The sequence below is a fragment of the Hoplias malabaricus genome, chromosome 1, assembly GCF_029633855.1.
Source record: "Hoplias malabaricus isolate fHopMal1 chromosome 1, fHopMal1.hap1, whole genome shotgun sequence".
Classification (NCBI taxonomy): Eukaryota; Metazoa; Chordata; class Actinopteri; order Characiformes; family Erythrinidae; genus Hoplias; species Hoplias malabaricus.
In genome coordinates, this window is record NC_089800.1 from 64,041,939 (window position 1) to 64,060,616 (window position 18,678).

At 41.3% G+C, this 18,678-nt stretch overlaps 1 protein-coding gene across 5 annotated transcripts in view; it reads left to right on the top strand.

Moving 5' to 3' along the window:
* esrrga (estrogen-related receptor gamma a) overlaps nt 1-18,678 on the top strand; it is a 161,256-nt gene that overhangs the window by 117,455 nt on the left and 25,123 nt on the right. For 4 of the 5 annotated variants that reach the window (XM_066681455.1, XM_066681430.1, XM_066681439.1 and 1 more), the window contains 2 exons: nt 2,389-2,499; nt 6,655-6,837. In XM_066681455.1, the coding sequence (XP_066537552.1) occupies nt 2,389-2,499; nt 6,655-6,837 (294 nt within the window). The remainder of the gene's footprint in view (nt 1-2,388; nt 2,500-6,654; nt 6,838-18,678) is intronic. The other variant, XM_066681446.1, reaches the window with a different exon arrangement.

An 18,678-nucleotide genomic window follows, 5' to 3' on the forward strand; every position in this document is an offset into this window, starting at 1 on the left:
CGGTGTACAGTGAGTTTGAATGTGAGAACAAGCTGCATTGCGGGGTGTCTTTTGTCCTGTCGAGCAATGTCAGATTCTCAGGGAATGACACAGCTATGGCAAGGGCAGAGATAATTAGGGCTCATTAAGGTCCCTCCAAAAGGTTACCCTTCTGTAGCACAGTGTTTTATTTACACCACATGTGCCAGAACATTAAGATAACTGTGGAATATTTCCTGAAACCCATCGTTTTCGTACTGTCTAATATATCACAGGACATTATTTCATTATTAACTGTTATAAACCAGAACACACTGCTCTCATTCTGTTGAATGTGTTCTAGAACACACAGGTTCTCTTGCTGTCTAATATATCAAAGATCAAAACACTGTTCTCTTACTGTCTAATATAGCCCAAACTTTTAAGATAATCCCCTGTGAACAGTCTAAATGTTTTGTTTCATTTGGATATGTTCAGACTGCAGGAATATAGACCAGTGTCCATAAAGCTGTAGTCTTCAAGCTAATTCCTGTATATTCCAGATATTTTCCTCTGCATATTTACCACAAGCCATAGGTCTGGCCCAGTGTGAAGTCCTGTCCAATTCTGCTCTCCTTCTCATCGGCTTCATGAAACGGCTCCTGGGCCGCCTTTAAGTGGTTTCCACAGAAACCACCTATCCCCTGGAGAGGTTTGCATAATTAAATTAAGGCTCTTTTGTATGTCAATTAATTAAAAGCGGGGGACAGGTCTTTAAGGCGCTGCACTCGGCCGTATCAGCCGTGGAGAGACGAGATGTGTGTGCGTGTGTGTGTTGAGGGCTGGATTCTGAGTGTTTTCGCAACCGTCTCACCTCAGTGAATTAGTGACCCCCTCACGTTTTACTTGTTGTGGGTGGCGGCGGGGGGAGGGCGGTGTATTGACAGCTGATTAGAATGATGGGAGGAAAACTAGGAGGAGGAGAGAAGCTTAAAGTCTTCCTCAAGCATTTAAGTCAGATGGTCTAGGCCTAAAGCCAGATTTTATATGCAGGACTATGAGGAATTAGAATAAATAATGAATGACAAACATTCCAGAAACAGCTGTACTGACATGATATATTCACAAGATCTAAATGCCTTCACAGTGTGTTTATACGTATGAAACTGTGGCCAAATGACTGCACTGGAGATTTAATGGCCCCACTTTCTTACACTTGTTATGCATAGTGACACTTTCTTGAATGCAGCACAATCCCGGGAATCAATCCTATAGGATTCTAGATGATTTAGACATGTCCCTGTTAAATGTGTGTTAACAAAAACAGTGTTTTTAATACATTGGAAAAAAGGTTGTGCAAAACATAAAGCCACAAAATTATCATGAGGGGGGAAGACATACTCAATCCCTGGCACTTTCAACATTTATTTTTGTGCATTTCAGGCATTTAACCCTGAATTTAACCCCCCCCACACACACACACACACACACACACACGCAAACTGCAGCAGAGGGCAGGAGATGGACAGGTGTGTGTCCAGACTTGACATGGAGAAAGAGACCGTGGCCCTGTATGTCAGCAGCTGTCTGTCCATCTCCTGTATGTCCATCTCCTGTCTGTCCATCTCCTGTCTGTCCATCTCCTGTCTGTCCGTCTCCTGTCTGTCCGTCTCCTGTCTGTCCGTCTCCTGTCTGTCCGTCTCCTGTCTGTCCATCTCCTGTCTGTCCATCTTTTGTCTGTCTGTCGTTCTACCTCCTGTCTGTCCGTCTCCTGTCTGTCCGTATCCTGTCTGTCCGTATCCTGTCTGTCCGTCTCCTGTCTGTCAGTCTCCTGTCTGTCTATCTCCTATATGTCTGTCTCCTGTCTTTCCATCTCTTGTCTGTCTCACTCCTGTCTATCTGTCTCCTGTCTGTCTGACTCCTGTCTTTCCATCTCTTGTCTGTCTGACTCCTGTCTGTTTGTCTCTTGTCTGTGAATCTGAAATGACCACTGACAGCTGCTGCTCAGTTTAGTTGAACCTGCTGTTTGTTATTTTTTTACATTGCTGTATTTATGTAGTGCGTTGTCCTAAAACTGTGGACTTTTTTTTTTTTGTGGAAAAGATTTTATGTTTATATAATGTCTATAGAAAAGCACAACACCATGCTCAATGCCAAGAGTCCAACAGAGGGGTACACAGCATTCCTTACAAGATTCCTTTAATGCTCTTTTGCAATCAAATCCTAACAATAAGACTCTGACATCTAGTGTAAAGCTGTCCCCTGAACAGTAGAGAATGTTACTGCAATAAAGAGGAACAAACTTCTCATTAATACCCTTCATTTCAGAAGAACTGCTGGAGGAACACGCAGGAACCTATGGACGTATAAAGTAGCACATATGTGTTAGTGGCTGTTGTAAACTGACTGAATGTTCTGCATGTGTTTCAGGAGTGCGGCTGGACCGTGTTCGTGGAGGAAGACAGAAATATAAACGCCGGATAGACGCAGAGAACAGCCCTTACCTGAACCCGCAGCTGGCTCTGCCTCCAAAAAAGCCATGTAAGTGCACACCTGATCTACATATGAATAGAAAAAATATATATTCTAAACAAGCTGTTTCCAAAGAGCATTTTAAAATGCTGAACTAAAATATCTGCTGCATTTCTTACTGATCCTAAAATCAAAATGCTTTATAACTGCATCGCCTTCACCTGTACGATAGCTATATGCTGTTACATGTAAAAAGCAATATTTAATTATTTTATGAAGTGTTATTTTATTTTATTTTATTACATTTATACTAGTATTATTTAATGTAGACTCAGTTACCAGATTGTAGTCATTTCCACTTCATCAGGGAATAGAGAGATAGAGATAGAAGAGACAGATGTGCTATGTGACAGAGCCAATAGATGGGTGAGTGTGTGTGTGTGTGTGTGTGTGTGTCAGAGAGAGAGAGAGAGAGAGAGAGAGAGAGAGAGAGAGAGAGAGAGAGAAAGAGTGTGTCAGAGAGAGAGAAAGAGAGAGAGAGACAGATGTGCAATGCGACAGAGCCAATAGACTCTGTATGTGTGTGTGTGTGTGTGTGTGTGTTTGTGTTAGAGAGAGAGGGAGAGCGAGAGAGAGAAAGAGAGACCTAATCCGGATTAAATCCAATCTGGCAAAGACATCAAACCTCTCTCTCTCTCTCTCTCTCTCTCTCTCTCTCTCTCTCGCTCTCGCTCTCTCCCTCTCTGTCTCACTCTCTCCCTCTCTCTCCCTCTCCCCTCCCCTGCTTGTTAAAGGCAAACAGACAGCACGGCAGCGCTTAACAGATTTGGCCCTAAAGCCTTTTTACTTAATGCTGGCATATTCTCCCAGAATACAATATGCTTTTATGCATGATAGCGGCAGAAATAATCATAATTATTACGGCCGCGGAAATCATATTAGAAACATGGGGCTCTGAATAACCTTCCCCTAATCCTGTTGATCCCTCACTCTGCCAGGGCTCGCTTTATTTTCATTTTTTATTTTTCATCTGTCCAGACACCAACTTATTCCAGGGCTTATTCTCACAGTCCAGCTCTCATCCAATTTCATTACTGTCATCTCCTTTCCTTTCTCTCCTTATACCTTCGCCTGACAGAGAGCTTTTGATTTTATTCTGACAGTTGAGAAACATGATACACTACTACACTCTATGTCCAAACATTTATGGACACACCTTGTACTGATTGAATCCAGGCTTTATTTAATATAAGCTGCATGCATTCAGATGTACGCACACCACTGGTATAATCCCTATAGAAAACCATGACGCTCTGAAGCAGCTGCACATGAGCACAAGGTCATCTTTCTCAATGTCGAGAGCCCACCATCAAGGTATAAGCTCCCCATCATTGTCTGAATGTCATCAGAGCCTCACAGCAGTGTTCCAGCATCCAGCCTAAAGACTTCCCAGAAACACAGAGACTGTTACTGTGGTAAAAATGGAATAAACCCCTGATTAATAGCATTCATTTTAGAACAGAACACAGGAAGAGCCCGTGCTCACAAACTTGGAGTCATAGAGTGTACAGATTGAGGATGTGTGTGTGTGTGTGTGTGTGTGTGTGTGTGTGTGTGTGTAGTGTGGCAGTGTGTCCTCTCCCTGCCACCCCCCCCCACCCCACCCCCAACCCCCCGACACAAGGAGGGAGGGGCCGCTGCTTTCCTGATCGATTATTTGCACATAACAAAGGCATGGGGGCTTAGAAATTGGGTTGCATTGATTCTAATTAGGGAAACATTAAATAAGATTTACCTAGAGATAGCACAGCCTGCCTCTCTCTCTCTCTCTCTCTCTCTCACACACACACACACACACACACACAATCAAACACCTATCCCTTGTCTATTGGCTCACTTGCATTGCACACTCTCTCTCTCTCTCTCTCTCTCTCTCTCTCTCTCTCTCTCTCTCTGTCCCCAGGAGTGGAGAGACTGGGTCTATTGATTCAGGACACACAACACATTTCTATTTTGCCTTTGTCTCTCTCTTTTTCTTCTTTTTGTAAGGGCAGTTAATTGTTTTTAATTCAGTTGTGTGTGTGTGTGTGTGTGTGTGTGTGTGTGTGTGTGTGTGTGTCTTCAAACCCACACTGAAGCCCAAAGGTTTTTATTTTGTTGTGTTTGGGTTGAGCCTGATTATCATATTGCATTGCTATAGATGATTAAACACAAAATTAATGGTAAATCTGTCACTAATTGCTTTTTCCAGCCTCTTCAACACATTTCCAATGTGATTTGAAAGATGTTATTTTTGTATTCAGAGGCCCTGTCCACACAAATCCTGATATGCTTGAAATCTAAGGCTTTTTTCCCCCCTCTAGTCTCATAAACACAATCAAACTCACCACAGGTTTTGAAAAACATCTTCCTCCACATGACATACAAAATCAACTCACCTTTTCCCCATGATCACACCAGACCCAGAGTAAAGCGTACACAACATTGACAGATGATATCATCACTATTGATTTCTCTTGCATATAAGGAAGGGTCTGTTCACTTAAAGACATGTGGTGCCATTCACATTTGAAAATGTTCTCATCACTCTTCTGCAGTTTCTTTCTCAAAATTGTCCAGTCAGCTGCTAGTCCCACCAGGCCTGGACTCTGGTGCCTCAGTGATGCAGTGTCATGTACAAATGAAGTTATATTCAGCTGTCAACATTTAATCAATCTCCAAAATCAAATAGTTAATAAAGACATGAATATAAAGAGACAGTCACCAAGTATTCTTTCTGTTTCTGCATTTTCAAAAAGCTACCTATACAGACTCCAAAGCTGCTTCTACCTGCAGTTTTAAATCAAAACACCATTGTTTAGAATGCGACCAGAGGAGGATGGTTCCCCTGTGAGTCCTGGCTCTTTCCAAGGTTTCTTTCTCAAGCCTCGATGGAGATTTGCCACTCTCACCTTTGGCTTTCTCACAGGGGATATTCATTAAAATTTAGTTTTGATTCTCACTTTCTGTAAAGCTGCTTTGTGATTCAATCAGTTTGGAAAAGCTGTGGTTTTTTGGTGATCTGAAAAGCTGTAAATGTGTGGATGGGAGTCAAAATACAGATACGAAATGTAAAAACTTAGAAAAAATATCTGGATTAGTGTGGACAGGGCCTCTGTGTCTCTATGGCCAGAATAACTCATCCAGGATATTATTTCTTTATTAATGTTCTTTGTCGTTGCTGTATAAGGCCATAATTACACTCTCATGAATGGTTTGACCTTTACTGGTATGTCTGGTGGTCAGTTATTAAAGGCAAAAGTCACTAAAAGTTGCATAACACGTTGTTAAGGCTGTTATACACATTGCGTATAACGGGCTGTTTTTTATTCCTGTAGCTTCTACATGTCGAGTGTGTTCTGGGTTTATTGCTTTAGTTTAACAATGCATTGAGCTCTTTTCCATATTCTTAAGCACATACCTAGTTAGCACCTATTAAATCGATATGCAACACATATTCAGAGTGTTCAGAATGTGTTGACCTCTGAAAATAATATTGATTCCATACAAATGTTCAGTGGCAAAAATACACTGTGGAACAAATCATTATTTATTTATTTATACTACTGTTATTAGTAGTAATAACTCATTATTAGTTTTAAGTGATCAACTACAATGAAGCTATAAACTTCACCCTACAGGAATACAACTCTGCCAGTTATACACTAAAATAATTTGAGTCTAAATGTAGATTATAAACGGTATACTGACTCATAAAGAATAATGCTTAACACAGTGACTAAACCATTCAGAAATGTGTAATTGGCCCTTGATTTCATGCAGCGTAATCTTAATAAACTGGATGTTTTTGTGTTTGTTTAAATAAATCATATGGCAAATACCACTGAGACTATGCTTTAACCAGTCTCTCTCTCCCCCCCTGAGCTTTCAAAATGAGCACCGGCAGCAATAAAGAGAACAGAGTAAAAAGAAAGGAAAGAAAACAGCTTGTAGTTCAATTTAGTGTCAGAGTGAATGAGGGAGAGCATTCGTTGAGAGGAGAAAAGCTGGCGTTGTTTTAACGACTGCTGGAGGACGAGCAGGGAGTCGATAGCTGCTGTTGATCTGATCTTTCTGCTGATGAAATGAACGCAGGCTTTTCCTTTTGTGAGCGTTCCTCGTGTAATCCCATTCTGTCTTTTCTTCTCCTCTGTTTTCTGTCTTCTCCTCGGTGCTCAAACACAGTCCCCTTTGGCTGCCTTGCAGATAACAAGATCGTGTCCCACCTGCTGGTGGCCGAGCCGGAGAAGATCTACGCCATGCCGGACCCCACGGTGCCGGACAGCGATATCAAGGCCCTGACCACGCTCTGCGACCTGGCCGACCGTGAGCTGGTCGTCAATATCGGCTGGGCTAAGCACATCCCTGGTAGGAACAGACACAACAGTAATACAACATACACTCAGGTCACAGTTCAGATGAACATACACAATGTTTATGAAGGTGTGTGTTCACATTCAGCACACGATGTATGTATAACTTCATGATTTGGACAGTCATTCCATATTTATTTACATTTCATGTGCAGTATGTGTTAGATGCTTTTATACAGAGACATTTTAAATGACATTGTTTCTGCCCTCATTGTCTGTTTGATCAGCTCCACTGACCATACAGATGCACTTAACATATACATGCCCCCTTTCACTTTGTTCTTTAAAGGTCAGGACCATCACAAAGCAGGTATCATACTCAGAGGTGCAGTGACACTGATGTGGTGCTGCTGTGTTAGTGTGTGCTGTGCTTCTACAAGTGGATCAGACACAGAAGCGTGGCTGGAGTTTTTAAAGCTCTCACTGTCGCTACTGGATTGAGAACAGTTCACCAGCCAACAGCATCCAATGGGCAGATTGTGAGTGATCTGAGAATCTGCAGAGTGCTGAGAATGATGCACCAGGCAAAGCCTGCTGTGTTTTGTGGGAGTCCTGATCAGTTAAAGGACAGGGTGAAAGGGGGCATACGCAGAGCAACAGAGATCATTGATTGGATTAGTTTGCTGGATTAAAATAAAATATAAGCTTGTTTAAATATGTGTAACTGAGGCCAGCCACTTTATCACTAATTGTGCCCACCTTTGGCTTTTGGGGTCTTTATCCACAAGCTGAATAAAGCCTGTTCAGGACTTTAAAGCTAAGTTACATCCTGTCAATCAGAGACTATCACCATGGCAACCACTGACACACTCATGAGGTCAGCACTTTTACTCTCTCTCTTTCTTCTCTCTCTCTCTCCTTTTCTCTCTCTCTGTCTGTCTGTCTCTCTCTCTCTCCCCGTGTGACAGCAGAGAGGAAATGAGATCAATTTGTTTAGTTTTAGCCTAATTCCTCAGTGCAGGAGTCTAAAGGACGTGGGCCATTTTCTCCTGCCCGGTCGCCTTAGTGCCGGACCTGCTGAAAGGATTGAAAGGACGACATTAGCCATGAACAGTAATGGCTCCAGTGACCATGATTGAAAGAAGTGGCCCTTTCTCCACCTCCCCTCTCTCCCTCCACCACTCCTTCCCTCCTCAAACTTGCGCTTTCTCTTCTCCCTCTTCTACCCTGTGTCTCTCTCTCTGTCTCTCTCTCACTTTCTGATTTACTGCAGTCTGCCGAATGAGGAATTTACACTAATCTGCTTAACAAAGGCCTTCTCTTTGTGTTTAATCTCAAGCCGTGCTCCGTTCCACTCTCCACTCTCCGAAGAGAGAGCGTGGCCCAGAGGTGGCCAGCTGTCGGAACGAGAGGAGGAGGAAGAAATAAAACGTTTTTAGAGAAAATAGACAAAGAGAGAGATGTGAAATTGGTGGATGGTTTCAGAGAGGGATGTTTGCATATGTATTTGTCTCTTTGGTTTTTTTTTTCTTGGCTCTTATTCTCACTCAGGCTCTTATCTCTCATCCATTCTCTTTCGTCTTTCCTCTCTTTTTTCTTTTGTCTCAATTCTCATTTATCTATACTCTGAAACTTTACTTATCTTTCTTTCACACTGTCTCTATTTCCTCTTTTTTCTGTTGGTTTTGTCTCTTTCTCTTACTCTGACCCTTTCTCATATTCTTCAGCTGTACTTCTTCATATTGTACAACCTTTTGACTAGTTTCTGTCTGAAATACTGTGCTTCTCTCTCTGTCTCTCTGTTACACTCATATTCCCTCTTTCTTCTATTTCAGTCTTTCTGTCTTTTTCTTCCATACACACTGTGTGACTCTTTCACCCTTTTATCAAACTCTCTCCTTTTTTCTCCCTCTCTTAAACTCTCCTCTTGCTTGCTGCCTCACACCCATCCCTCACTCTTTTCTCCTCCCTCTCTTTCTCTCTCATTGTCTTTCTGTCTCTCTCACCCCCACCACTTTTCTGCTTTTTTTTTTATGTCTCTCTCTCACACCCTCCCTTTCTCTCTCTCCCTCTCTCTCTCTCTCTCTCTCTCTCCGGACCCTTCTTCTTCATTTACAACTGACAGTAATGATGTTTCTGACAGTTTTTGGAGGAGTTTTTTTCAGGCAGAATAACACTCTCCGCTGGCTGTATGGAAATATATGTCCATTTCATATACACCTCTCATACGCCTCAATCTGCGGCAAATGTAAACAGAGGAACTCTGTCACATAGCATTATGTTTGTGTGTGTGTGTGCGAGCGCGCCTGAGATAACTCCCATTCTATGCGGTGGCATTGGGCTGAGAGTAATTGCTCGGCTGAAGAGAGAGAGAGGGAGCGAGAGAGATGATGGTATGATTTGAGCTGGACAGGTCTCAGAGCTGACACAGACAATGTGTTTAATCTCTGCAGAAAAGCATGAAATGATATTGAATGCTCTGAAGCATCTGCACATGAGCAAAAGGCCTCTATGCCTAATGCCAAGAGTCTGCCAGAGGGCCAGAAAGCCCCCAGGCACTAGGCTGTGACGTAGTGGAACTGTGTTCTTTAGACTGATGAAGCCACGTCTGATATTTTTTTTAGGGAATGGAATATAGGAAAGATCCTAATCATCTAACGTCAGCACCTGATCACATTGATGCTGCTCTCTGTTAGCTGTCCACAACCACTCCTTGTCTACTCCTCAGCCTCTCCTTCTGTCTGGATTGAGAATTCAGTAGAGAGAGAGAGTGAGAGAGCCCTGAGAGCTAATTTATGGCTCATGATGCTGCGTCTGTGTTGGTGAGCGTGGTAGCAGACTGTCAGGCCGTGTGCGGGGGCTAATTTGAAGTCATTAGGTGTGTGGAGCGTGGGGCAGAGATTTGTTTCGCCGCGTTAGCGTCGCGCCTGACACTTCTGAGTGCCTTCGCTTAAGATCCGGCCCCGGCTCCAGCAGCAAAATTGTAAACTAATTTAAACATCACTCAGCATTACGGAGCCCTGCCTCGCCGGATAATGAAGCAGACTGTGTTTCAGACGCAAAGATCGAGCTCTCACTCGCTCTCACTCTCTCTCCACTTCATTTACATGCTTCTGTAGGCCAAGGACCCTCCACCCCCCACAATAAAGAAAAACAAGAGGTCTCCTTAAGATCTCCATACCTTGTCCTTATTATCTCTATTTTCATGAATATTTCCATACTTCCACCTCCAGTGTGGTGTAATGTTCTAAGAGTTTGGCTCGATCTCCACTTCCTTTGCCTATGGTAGCTCAGCCATCTGAAGCTTGCAGTTCAGTGAACAGTGCTAGCCGACGCAGCTGATTTGACAGATCTGGGCAGCTGCCGTTCTCTTCCAGGCTGTTAAAATGTCCAGTGGTATTATATTAGCAACATTAATTTCTTTTTTTTATATATAAATTTCTATAGCTCCCCCTTTTTTATTTGTAAAACATTAAAGTCATTTCTCCTGTATGACCATGAATGATTTTATGTAAAAAGAAGGCATTTTGAAGCTTCATGTCACTGCACAAGGGGCATTTTTAAAAGGAGGGCCCCAATTGAAGGCCTCTTTTTTATCTGTAAATAGAATTAGAGCTTTTTCACCACCTCCTCTCCACCTCTCCTTTGCGAGGGCGAAATAAAAAAAAAAATAATAAAAGAGAACCGCGCTGTGGTGCGATTGTGGTGTTTCTTATCGGACGGCGAGGAGCACAATGGCGAGCCAGTCGCACTTCACTTGACGTGAGAATGGACACGCCGGCGGACGGCTCTTTTGCTGCTCTTTCTTTTTATATGGAGCCCTTTATGGCGTCCGAAATTGCTCAGGCTTCCTCCCATTCTTGGCCCCTATCTTGGGGACTTTCTCTTCCTTTTATTTCTCTTTCAATTCTTCTTTTTCTCCGCGGATAAGCGCGTGCTAACACAATATGATTGAGCTGTAAATGGGGGCCTGTCGTCTCTAATCTCTTTTATGTAGATACTGAGGTACTGCCACACTTCACTTCATTCCCTTCTCTCTCTCTCTCTCTCTCTCTCCTCCTCCTCCTCCTGCTGACTACTCTTCTATTGTTGGGGACCAGTGCATTTGTAATAGCTTCACATATAAGAGAGCGAGAGAGAGAGTCGGGGGTATGGGGTAGATGGGGGTGGGGGTAAAGAGTGTGAAAGAGATAGGGAGAAAGAAGTAAAAAGAGTGAGGGGGAGAGGGAAAGAAAGACGGAAAAGGAGGGAGCAAGAAGGAGCAGGGAAAACATGAGAGAGTGTGTGTATGTGAGAGAGAGAGAGTGTGTGTAAGGGGAAACAGAGTGGTCAGAGCCAGGAGACCATGAGTCTAATGCAGCAGCTATAGCTTTCACAGTGTGTAATAAAGACGATTACGTGCTCACTGGTTGTTGTGCTGGATTAGAATATTTAAATTTTCTCGTTACGCCAAGCTCTCGCTCGCCCATCTCTCCTCTCCACCGAGGCGTCATTATTATTGCTCGACCTGTGTGCAGGCTTAGTCCCTGGGCCTCGATACACACGAAGAGAATTAAAGAAAACGGCCTCAGTCTCCTGCCCCGGGGCTACAGCTGATCTCCCGTGTTTTTATTTTGTTATTTGCTCCGTTTATTTATTTCATTCCTCAGTGCTCCTGGCCTCGGGAGAACATCTTAATCAGCAGCGGGAAATCCAGGGATTTATAGAATGCTCAGGTTTTACTCAGGTTTGCTCTGGTTTGCTCAGGCTGCAAGTTACTCTTCTCAGCTCTTTAATCTTCTATATGATGATACATAAGGGCTTCATAGGTGCTCCATTTACTCCGTTTGCTCAGGTTTCTTCAGTTTTAGCACAGGGTTGTTCTCGTTTCAGTTCAGTTTTTGTTTGGGATTTGCTCAGGGTTTGTTCAGATTTGCTCAGGATTTGCACAATATTTACTCAGGATTAGTTCAGGTGTTGCTCAGGGTTTACTTAGGATTTACTCAGGATTTGTTCAGGTGATGCTCAGTATTTCCTGTCATTTGCTTAGTGTTCACTCAGGATTTGCTCACGATTTGTTTAGATGTTCCTCAGTATTTCCTGTGATTTGCTCAGGGTTTGCTCAGGTGTTTCTCAGTGTTTACTCAGGATTTGTTTAGGTGTTGCTCCCTATTTCCTTGGATTTGCTCAGGGTTTGTCCATGAATTGCTGTGGTCTAACTCTGGATTTATTCAGGACTTGCTCAAAAACAATGTTTTATTCCGATTTTGCTCATGTTGAGCTCACATTTGCTCAAGAGTGTTCTCCTCTCAATTACCCAACACTTTCTGCTTTCAGTGGTTTGCAAACTAACACGACCCAGTAACAGTCTACTCTTCTGGGAAGACTTTAAACAAGATGTTGGAACGAAGTTGATGTTGGTTGAGTTGTTCTGGATTCCAAATCAAAAGCATTGGATGGAGTTCCATTGCTCCAGAGAACACAGTTCTGCTGCTCCACAGCCCACATGCAGGAGTTGATTTCCTACTGGCAGGCGGTTGGCATTGGGCAGAGTGACCCAAGCTTTGAGTGGCTATTTAAATGAACCTGAGTGTAACCAGCCTGGTGCAGTGGAGTGTGTTGAGTAAAAGTGCAAGTGGACGCTATCCTCCAGCTTGGCATGCGGAGAGCGCTATCGGTCAAAAAAACACTGGCTCACTAATTTGCATACTTTACGCCCATAGCAGTTGAACCTGAGAGTTGAACCTGAGGGTCACTGCAGAGGTGGAACTGACCACAATACATGTTTTGGGTTTTTTGTTTTTTTACCATTTGGAACACTGGTATATATTTTATCATTACAAAACCATACAATTCAGCTCTTATTGGAAAAAAAATTATTTGGCTGTAGTTATATTTGAACTACCTGAATTCAGTTACTATAAAGGGTGTCAAATATGTTTGGACATACCGGATTTTGTAGTTGCCTCATGAAGTCAGTGAACCAAATGACCCTTAATTGATGAATAAAATGCAACTGGAAATGGTCCAGTACTGAATCTTTTCCAGTGATGTAATTTTTAGAAGGATCCCTTTTAGTACAACCCCCCCCACCCCCGCCCTGCAACAACACACACACCTCCCCTCCCCCGCTGTCCAACCAATCTCCAAATGAGGGCTTGTCTGTCACGCCCCCAGCCTGACACTCCACAAATATTGATTAATAGACGCCCTAAGCTCCTTTTAGCAAATCAAATCCTCACTGTTTTTATCCGGGGTTTCGCTCAGCAAAGTGAGACACACTAAATTAAGCCTGACACTCGCAGAAAATGGCTGGAAAAACACAGCAAATATGACAGAGTGTGCAGTGTGTGTGTGTGTGTGTGTGTGTACACATACAGTAAACAACCAAAGCCAGTGCTGATTTAACATTTTTTAATTATGTGCCATTGTCCTTGATGATGATGTCATCAGCATCTGTGAATCACACACATATGTGACAAAGGTTTACGACACCTTCTTGAACATTTTTGGTTAACTAATTGAGAAGGGGATGAACTAAGTTAAGCCTCACACACACAGAACTTGGCTGGAAAACTCTGCAAATACTGCGGTGTTAACGTACAGTACACGACCAAATTCTGTGGTGGTGTAACATTCTTTTAACTGTGTCGTTAGTTGATGTCACCAAGCTCTTGACTGGTCTTTGGGACTACTGAAAATTATTACTGAATTTAGCAGTGTTCCTCTTATGCATAAATAAGTCACAGTTATTAGGACAGATGTTGGTCTTTAGTCAACTCCCAACATGATGCTGGGTTGCTTTATACACATGATCATCTGCAGCTACTCCAGAGCAACCCATTTCATTTCAGGCTGTCCTTTAAAGATTACACACACTGACAAACATGTGATTTCCATTTAATGCAATTCTAAACTCTATTTTTAGTTTTATCCCACAGCCAGGACACTATTGATTATTGATTACTCGCTTACTGGATGCGTGTCATGTGATTTCACCAGTCAGACTCTCTCTCTCTCTCTTTCTCTCTCTCTTTCTCTCTCTCTCTCTCTCTCTCTCAGCAGTTTAACACATGATGAGAGGAGATTAATTAACAGGAGATTGAGAAAGACAGACAGATAGACAGACACACACACACACAGATGGATAGTTTGTTGTGAATGTTCAAAATGCAGTGGCTGTAAACTATGCCTCACTTAGAATGAGATGAGCTCATCAATACAGCTTATAAGGCCTTAATCCTAACTGAGTTCTAGTACTATTTACATTATTAAATAGGTTTATTAGTACCATATATATTAGTGAACGCTATTAGATAAATTATGTTAACAGTTGTGTTATAAATATTCATGGCCATGTTCATCATATATTGTGAATGCACTACATGACGTGGTATGAATGTGTTTATAGAGTTATATAGATGCGGTATTCATCCTCATCGTGTGGAAAGACTTCCTCTGACTATACTGCAGCTCTGGAGTTTGAGTAAGGGCCGTGCTGGAGCAGGCCTGTAAAGTTAGAAACAATGCCCTCTATAGCAGTGAATCCAGAACAGCAGCTGTATATTCCCTCTCAGAAACAACAGTGTTTATTATTGCTATTTTTATAAATATGCATTCCTTAGAGTAACATAAACGAATACTGCATGATGCGGCACTGACACATCGTTTAGTGTAACACAGATGTGTTTAACAGTGATATGATTAATTGTGTTATTTCCTCTATGTGTCAGGACCACATGTGGTTTGTTGTTGTGAGAAACCATCTTTTCGTACTTATTTCTTACATTTTAGGGTTTGCTGACCTAATATTTTAAATACTTTAAATAACATAGTGAATTGTATTAAATACGTTATACTTGAGTGCAGCTAAATGTAGTTTTTAAATGATTAATTATTATTAGATGACGACATGTTCAGTGTGTTGTATAGAGCATGAGTCGTGTAAAAACTACAAATAGGGTTTTAACATCTTGATAATTTGTTTACTTCTTCTTTAATAGTGCAGAATAAAACACAAATCTTGTGATCTATGGCACTAGGACATTTATTTTAAAGAGTGATACATTTAGTTGTCTTTACCCACAGAAAACACCACAGTGCACAGAGCAGTGATGAATCTGTAATGTGTCAAAAACAAACAGGCCGTCTGGGTATGAAGGGAATGGGACTGACACGAGTCACGTTTTTACAGAGTTTATTCTCCGCTGGCGAGCACCTGTGTTTGTTTTCACATCACAGCTCTCAGTGTGTGTGTGTGTGTGTGTGTGTGTTTCATGTGTCTCTCTTCATAAAGGCCAAATTTGATTTGTGAAGTACTGCTGTAACAAAACGGCATGTGACGGTAATCATTCTGTTTTGTTTATGTTTAGAACAGATTTAAATAATCATTGGTGTTCTCACCTGAGCTGGGATTGGAACCCGAGTTGGGCGAGTGGTAGCGATGTTATTCACTACGCCACCCTGCAAAATGTCTTGTTACGCCTTAATCTGAAATCTAGTCAATATTTGTTATATTTCTCAATCTGATAGTGTACTTTATTTCTTTTTTCTAGATATTCTTTGTGTTTCAAACTAGATGATCTCACTATGTTGGGAACGTATTTTATAATTGTCTTACAATGATCTCAGAATGAGAACTGTTAGATAGACTGACTAGGTTTAAGATTATTTCACTTGTAAATTCCACAAGGATAACACACATTCTGCAGTCGTACTTTTAGGGGGCGTCCCTTTGTGATTGCTAGTTGAAAAAACAAGGCATTATGGGTTGTATTTTCCCTCTTATTAGTTTGATTACATTTGCAAATCAAATCAATCCATCAGACGGTTCACGAAAGGAAAAAAAAAACAGAAAAAATATAGAGGGAGAGAATGGCATCATCATCATCTGAGAGGAGCCTGCGAGTAATCTGCGTCTAATAAGATGCAAATGTGTCACATCGGTAAGTAACCAATAAATCACCGCCTCGTCGCCGCCAATCATTAGCTATCCGCAGTCAATTTTTTAGTATTTTCAATTTGCGATTCGCTGCGGGAATATAGAGATAGAAATAAAGATAGATGGATGTAATTACGCAAAAAAAACCCAACTCCATTTCCAGTCAGCTCCAGCACCCAAAGCAGATTTACTGCAAGGTACAACAGGCTTGTCATCACACAACATTATTTTTTTCTCATGGTTCATGTAAAGTTCAGGGCCCAAAATAACCCAGCAAATAACCCCCCTATCCACCCAACATGACCCCCATGCCCCCACCCCAAAAAAAGAGTCCAGAGGGGGATCCTCTCCATCAGACACTAAACAGACAAGAAAATGGGATTGGATTCGAGCTGTTGACTGGTACTAAGGAATTATAACCGTGTGTGAGCGTGTCTGTGCGTGTGTCTGTGTGTCTGTGTGTGTGTGTGTATGTGTTGTGCGGGTTGCTTTGTTTGTGTTTGTGTTTATTTTACAGGAAAAAAAAAAGTGTCAATTAATATACACATACATATATTCACAGGAATTATATGTGTATAGTATGCATGCAGGTATGTGTTTGTGTGTGTGTGTGTATATGTGTACATATGTACAGGAAAAAATATATTTTTAAACGTGTCAATTAATACACACACACACACACACGGATAGTAAGTGTAAAGTATGCATATTTCCCTCTCAGTCTCACCTTTTGGTCTCTGTTACACAAACACACACATACACCCACACCCATACACACACACACACACACACACACACATATGCAGGGAATCAAATAGTCTATATCTAAGTGGCCCTCTTTTCCCATCATTTTTCACATTTGAATTTAAATTCAAATTCAAATATATGCTAGCCTACAAAATATTCTGTCTTCCTTTTTCATTTACTGAGTGTGTCTCTCGTTCTCCCGTCTCTCTCTCTCTCTCTCTCTCTCTCTCTCTCTCTCTCTGACTCTCTGCTCCTTTTGTTGAATCCCTGTGGTAGAGACTACAGTAAGCCCTCTGTAGTTCTGAGGCCCAGCAAACTTGCATCAGCATATTCTTTCTTTCTGTCTTCTCTCCATTCTTTTCCTCCCCACTGCATTTTTCCACAGCTCAGATAGGCTCCTGTGTGTGTCATGATGTATGCTTTCATGCGTTTCTTTGTTTTATTATTCGCTCTCTCGCAAAGCAGCAATATGTCATGATGCAGGTCTTTCGCTGTATTTCAATTTATGTATTTTCTTTTTTCCTCTCTTTGTGTGTGTTGAAGTCTCTTTGTTTCCCGTTTTATCCTTATGTACAGCTATGTTTGCTTACTCACACACACCCACACTCAAGCACACACATAAATATATATCACCACTTTTGCTGTAGGAGGTGAAAACTTTAATATTCAATATATGTTAAAGAAAAGCGAGTATTTTTATAATAATAATACTAATATTAATAATAATATTTTATTTATATAGCACATCCTCCAACAGCTCAGAGCACTTAATCAACATTAAGTCAAAAGTGAAGAAACTGTAATATGTATTAAAATAAACATAAACAGACATTTGTCATTCTAGGTAATATCAATGATCTATTATTCATAAAACATAAAGGAAATGTGATATTTTCATATAAAAAAACTAAAATATAATGGTAAAGAAAACTTTCTGCATTCAAAATAATCAATATGTCATACATATGACCTCATATCTGACATAAATGATCATAAATAACTACACTTAATCAGGTTTCATAACATGAGCATTGTAACGTTTCTAATGTTCTTATCATAAGATGATTTATGGCGTTACCTGGCATATTGTAAGTCAAGTACACTTGTTTTTATAAAATGCCAATTATAACAACGTTTAAGCAACCATACAAGCTTATGTCATGCATTATAACACTTAACATTAACTTAGTTACATTTATATACAGCTTATACACTTATAAAAGCACTTTACAATTTATGGGACATTAGGGACTCGCCTCATCAACCTCCAATGTGCAGTATCCACCTGGATGATGTTACAACAGGCAATTCACGTCAGTGCACTCACCACACTATTAATAACACCTTATAAACAAATGCATTTGTTAAGCACTGTGAATACTGGCTTCATTGGTAATGTCATGTATGTATTTAATATTATTTATAAGCAGCTATGCAGGCTTATGTATGTCATGGATATTAATGCTCGTGAATGCACAATATAAGGAATTTACTTGTATTTTTACTACTAACACAAGATTCATAGGAAGAGCGTAATTTGCTTCAATTCCGTAACTGCAATAAGACTCTATCCAAGCAGAGAAAACAATAAAACAAACAAACAAACAAAAACATCTGAAACATGTGGATTCATTTTATAACAGTCTAGAAGTAAGGAAATATTAGATACATTTAACCAGATTTATAACGATTTCGTTCACTGGAGGAGCATTTTTGTTTGCAGTGTGTGGCCCCCACCCTCCTTAGCATCCGCTCTGTGGGATTTATAGTTTATCTTTATCTGTCGCTTCATCTGTGGGCAGCTATTACAGCAGGGGCCTGCTTGGCTTATTGTTTCGGGCCCTGATGGATCTCTCCGTAGTCCATCAACCGTGATGGTGCGCCGCAAAGCCATCGGGTTCTCGGCTGATGATGAAATACGAGCTATCAGGCTCGGTAATGGCTGTAAAATTTCATAATTACACGGCCTTTATTGCATTGCATAATGACCCCCAAGCAGTATGAAACAATTAATTAAGATTTTCAGCCGTGCCTTTCGCAGAAATTAAAAGGTGCTCATTGCCGGCGAATGGGGGTATCATCTTGTCTCGTCTCATCTCAGAGACATTAGGAGCTTGTTTTAAGCTCAGACTCTGTGTCTCTATGTCTCTCTCTCTTTGTTTGAAGTGTGTGTGTGTGTGTTTAAGGAAATGCAACATTCCTACTCTGCCGTAATCAGGTTTTAAGAGG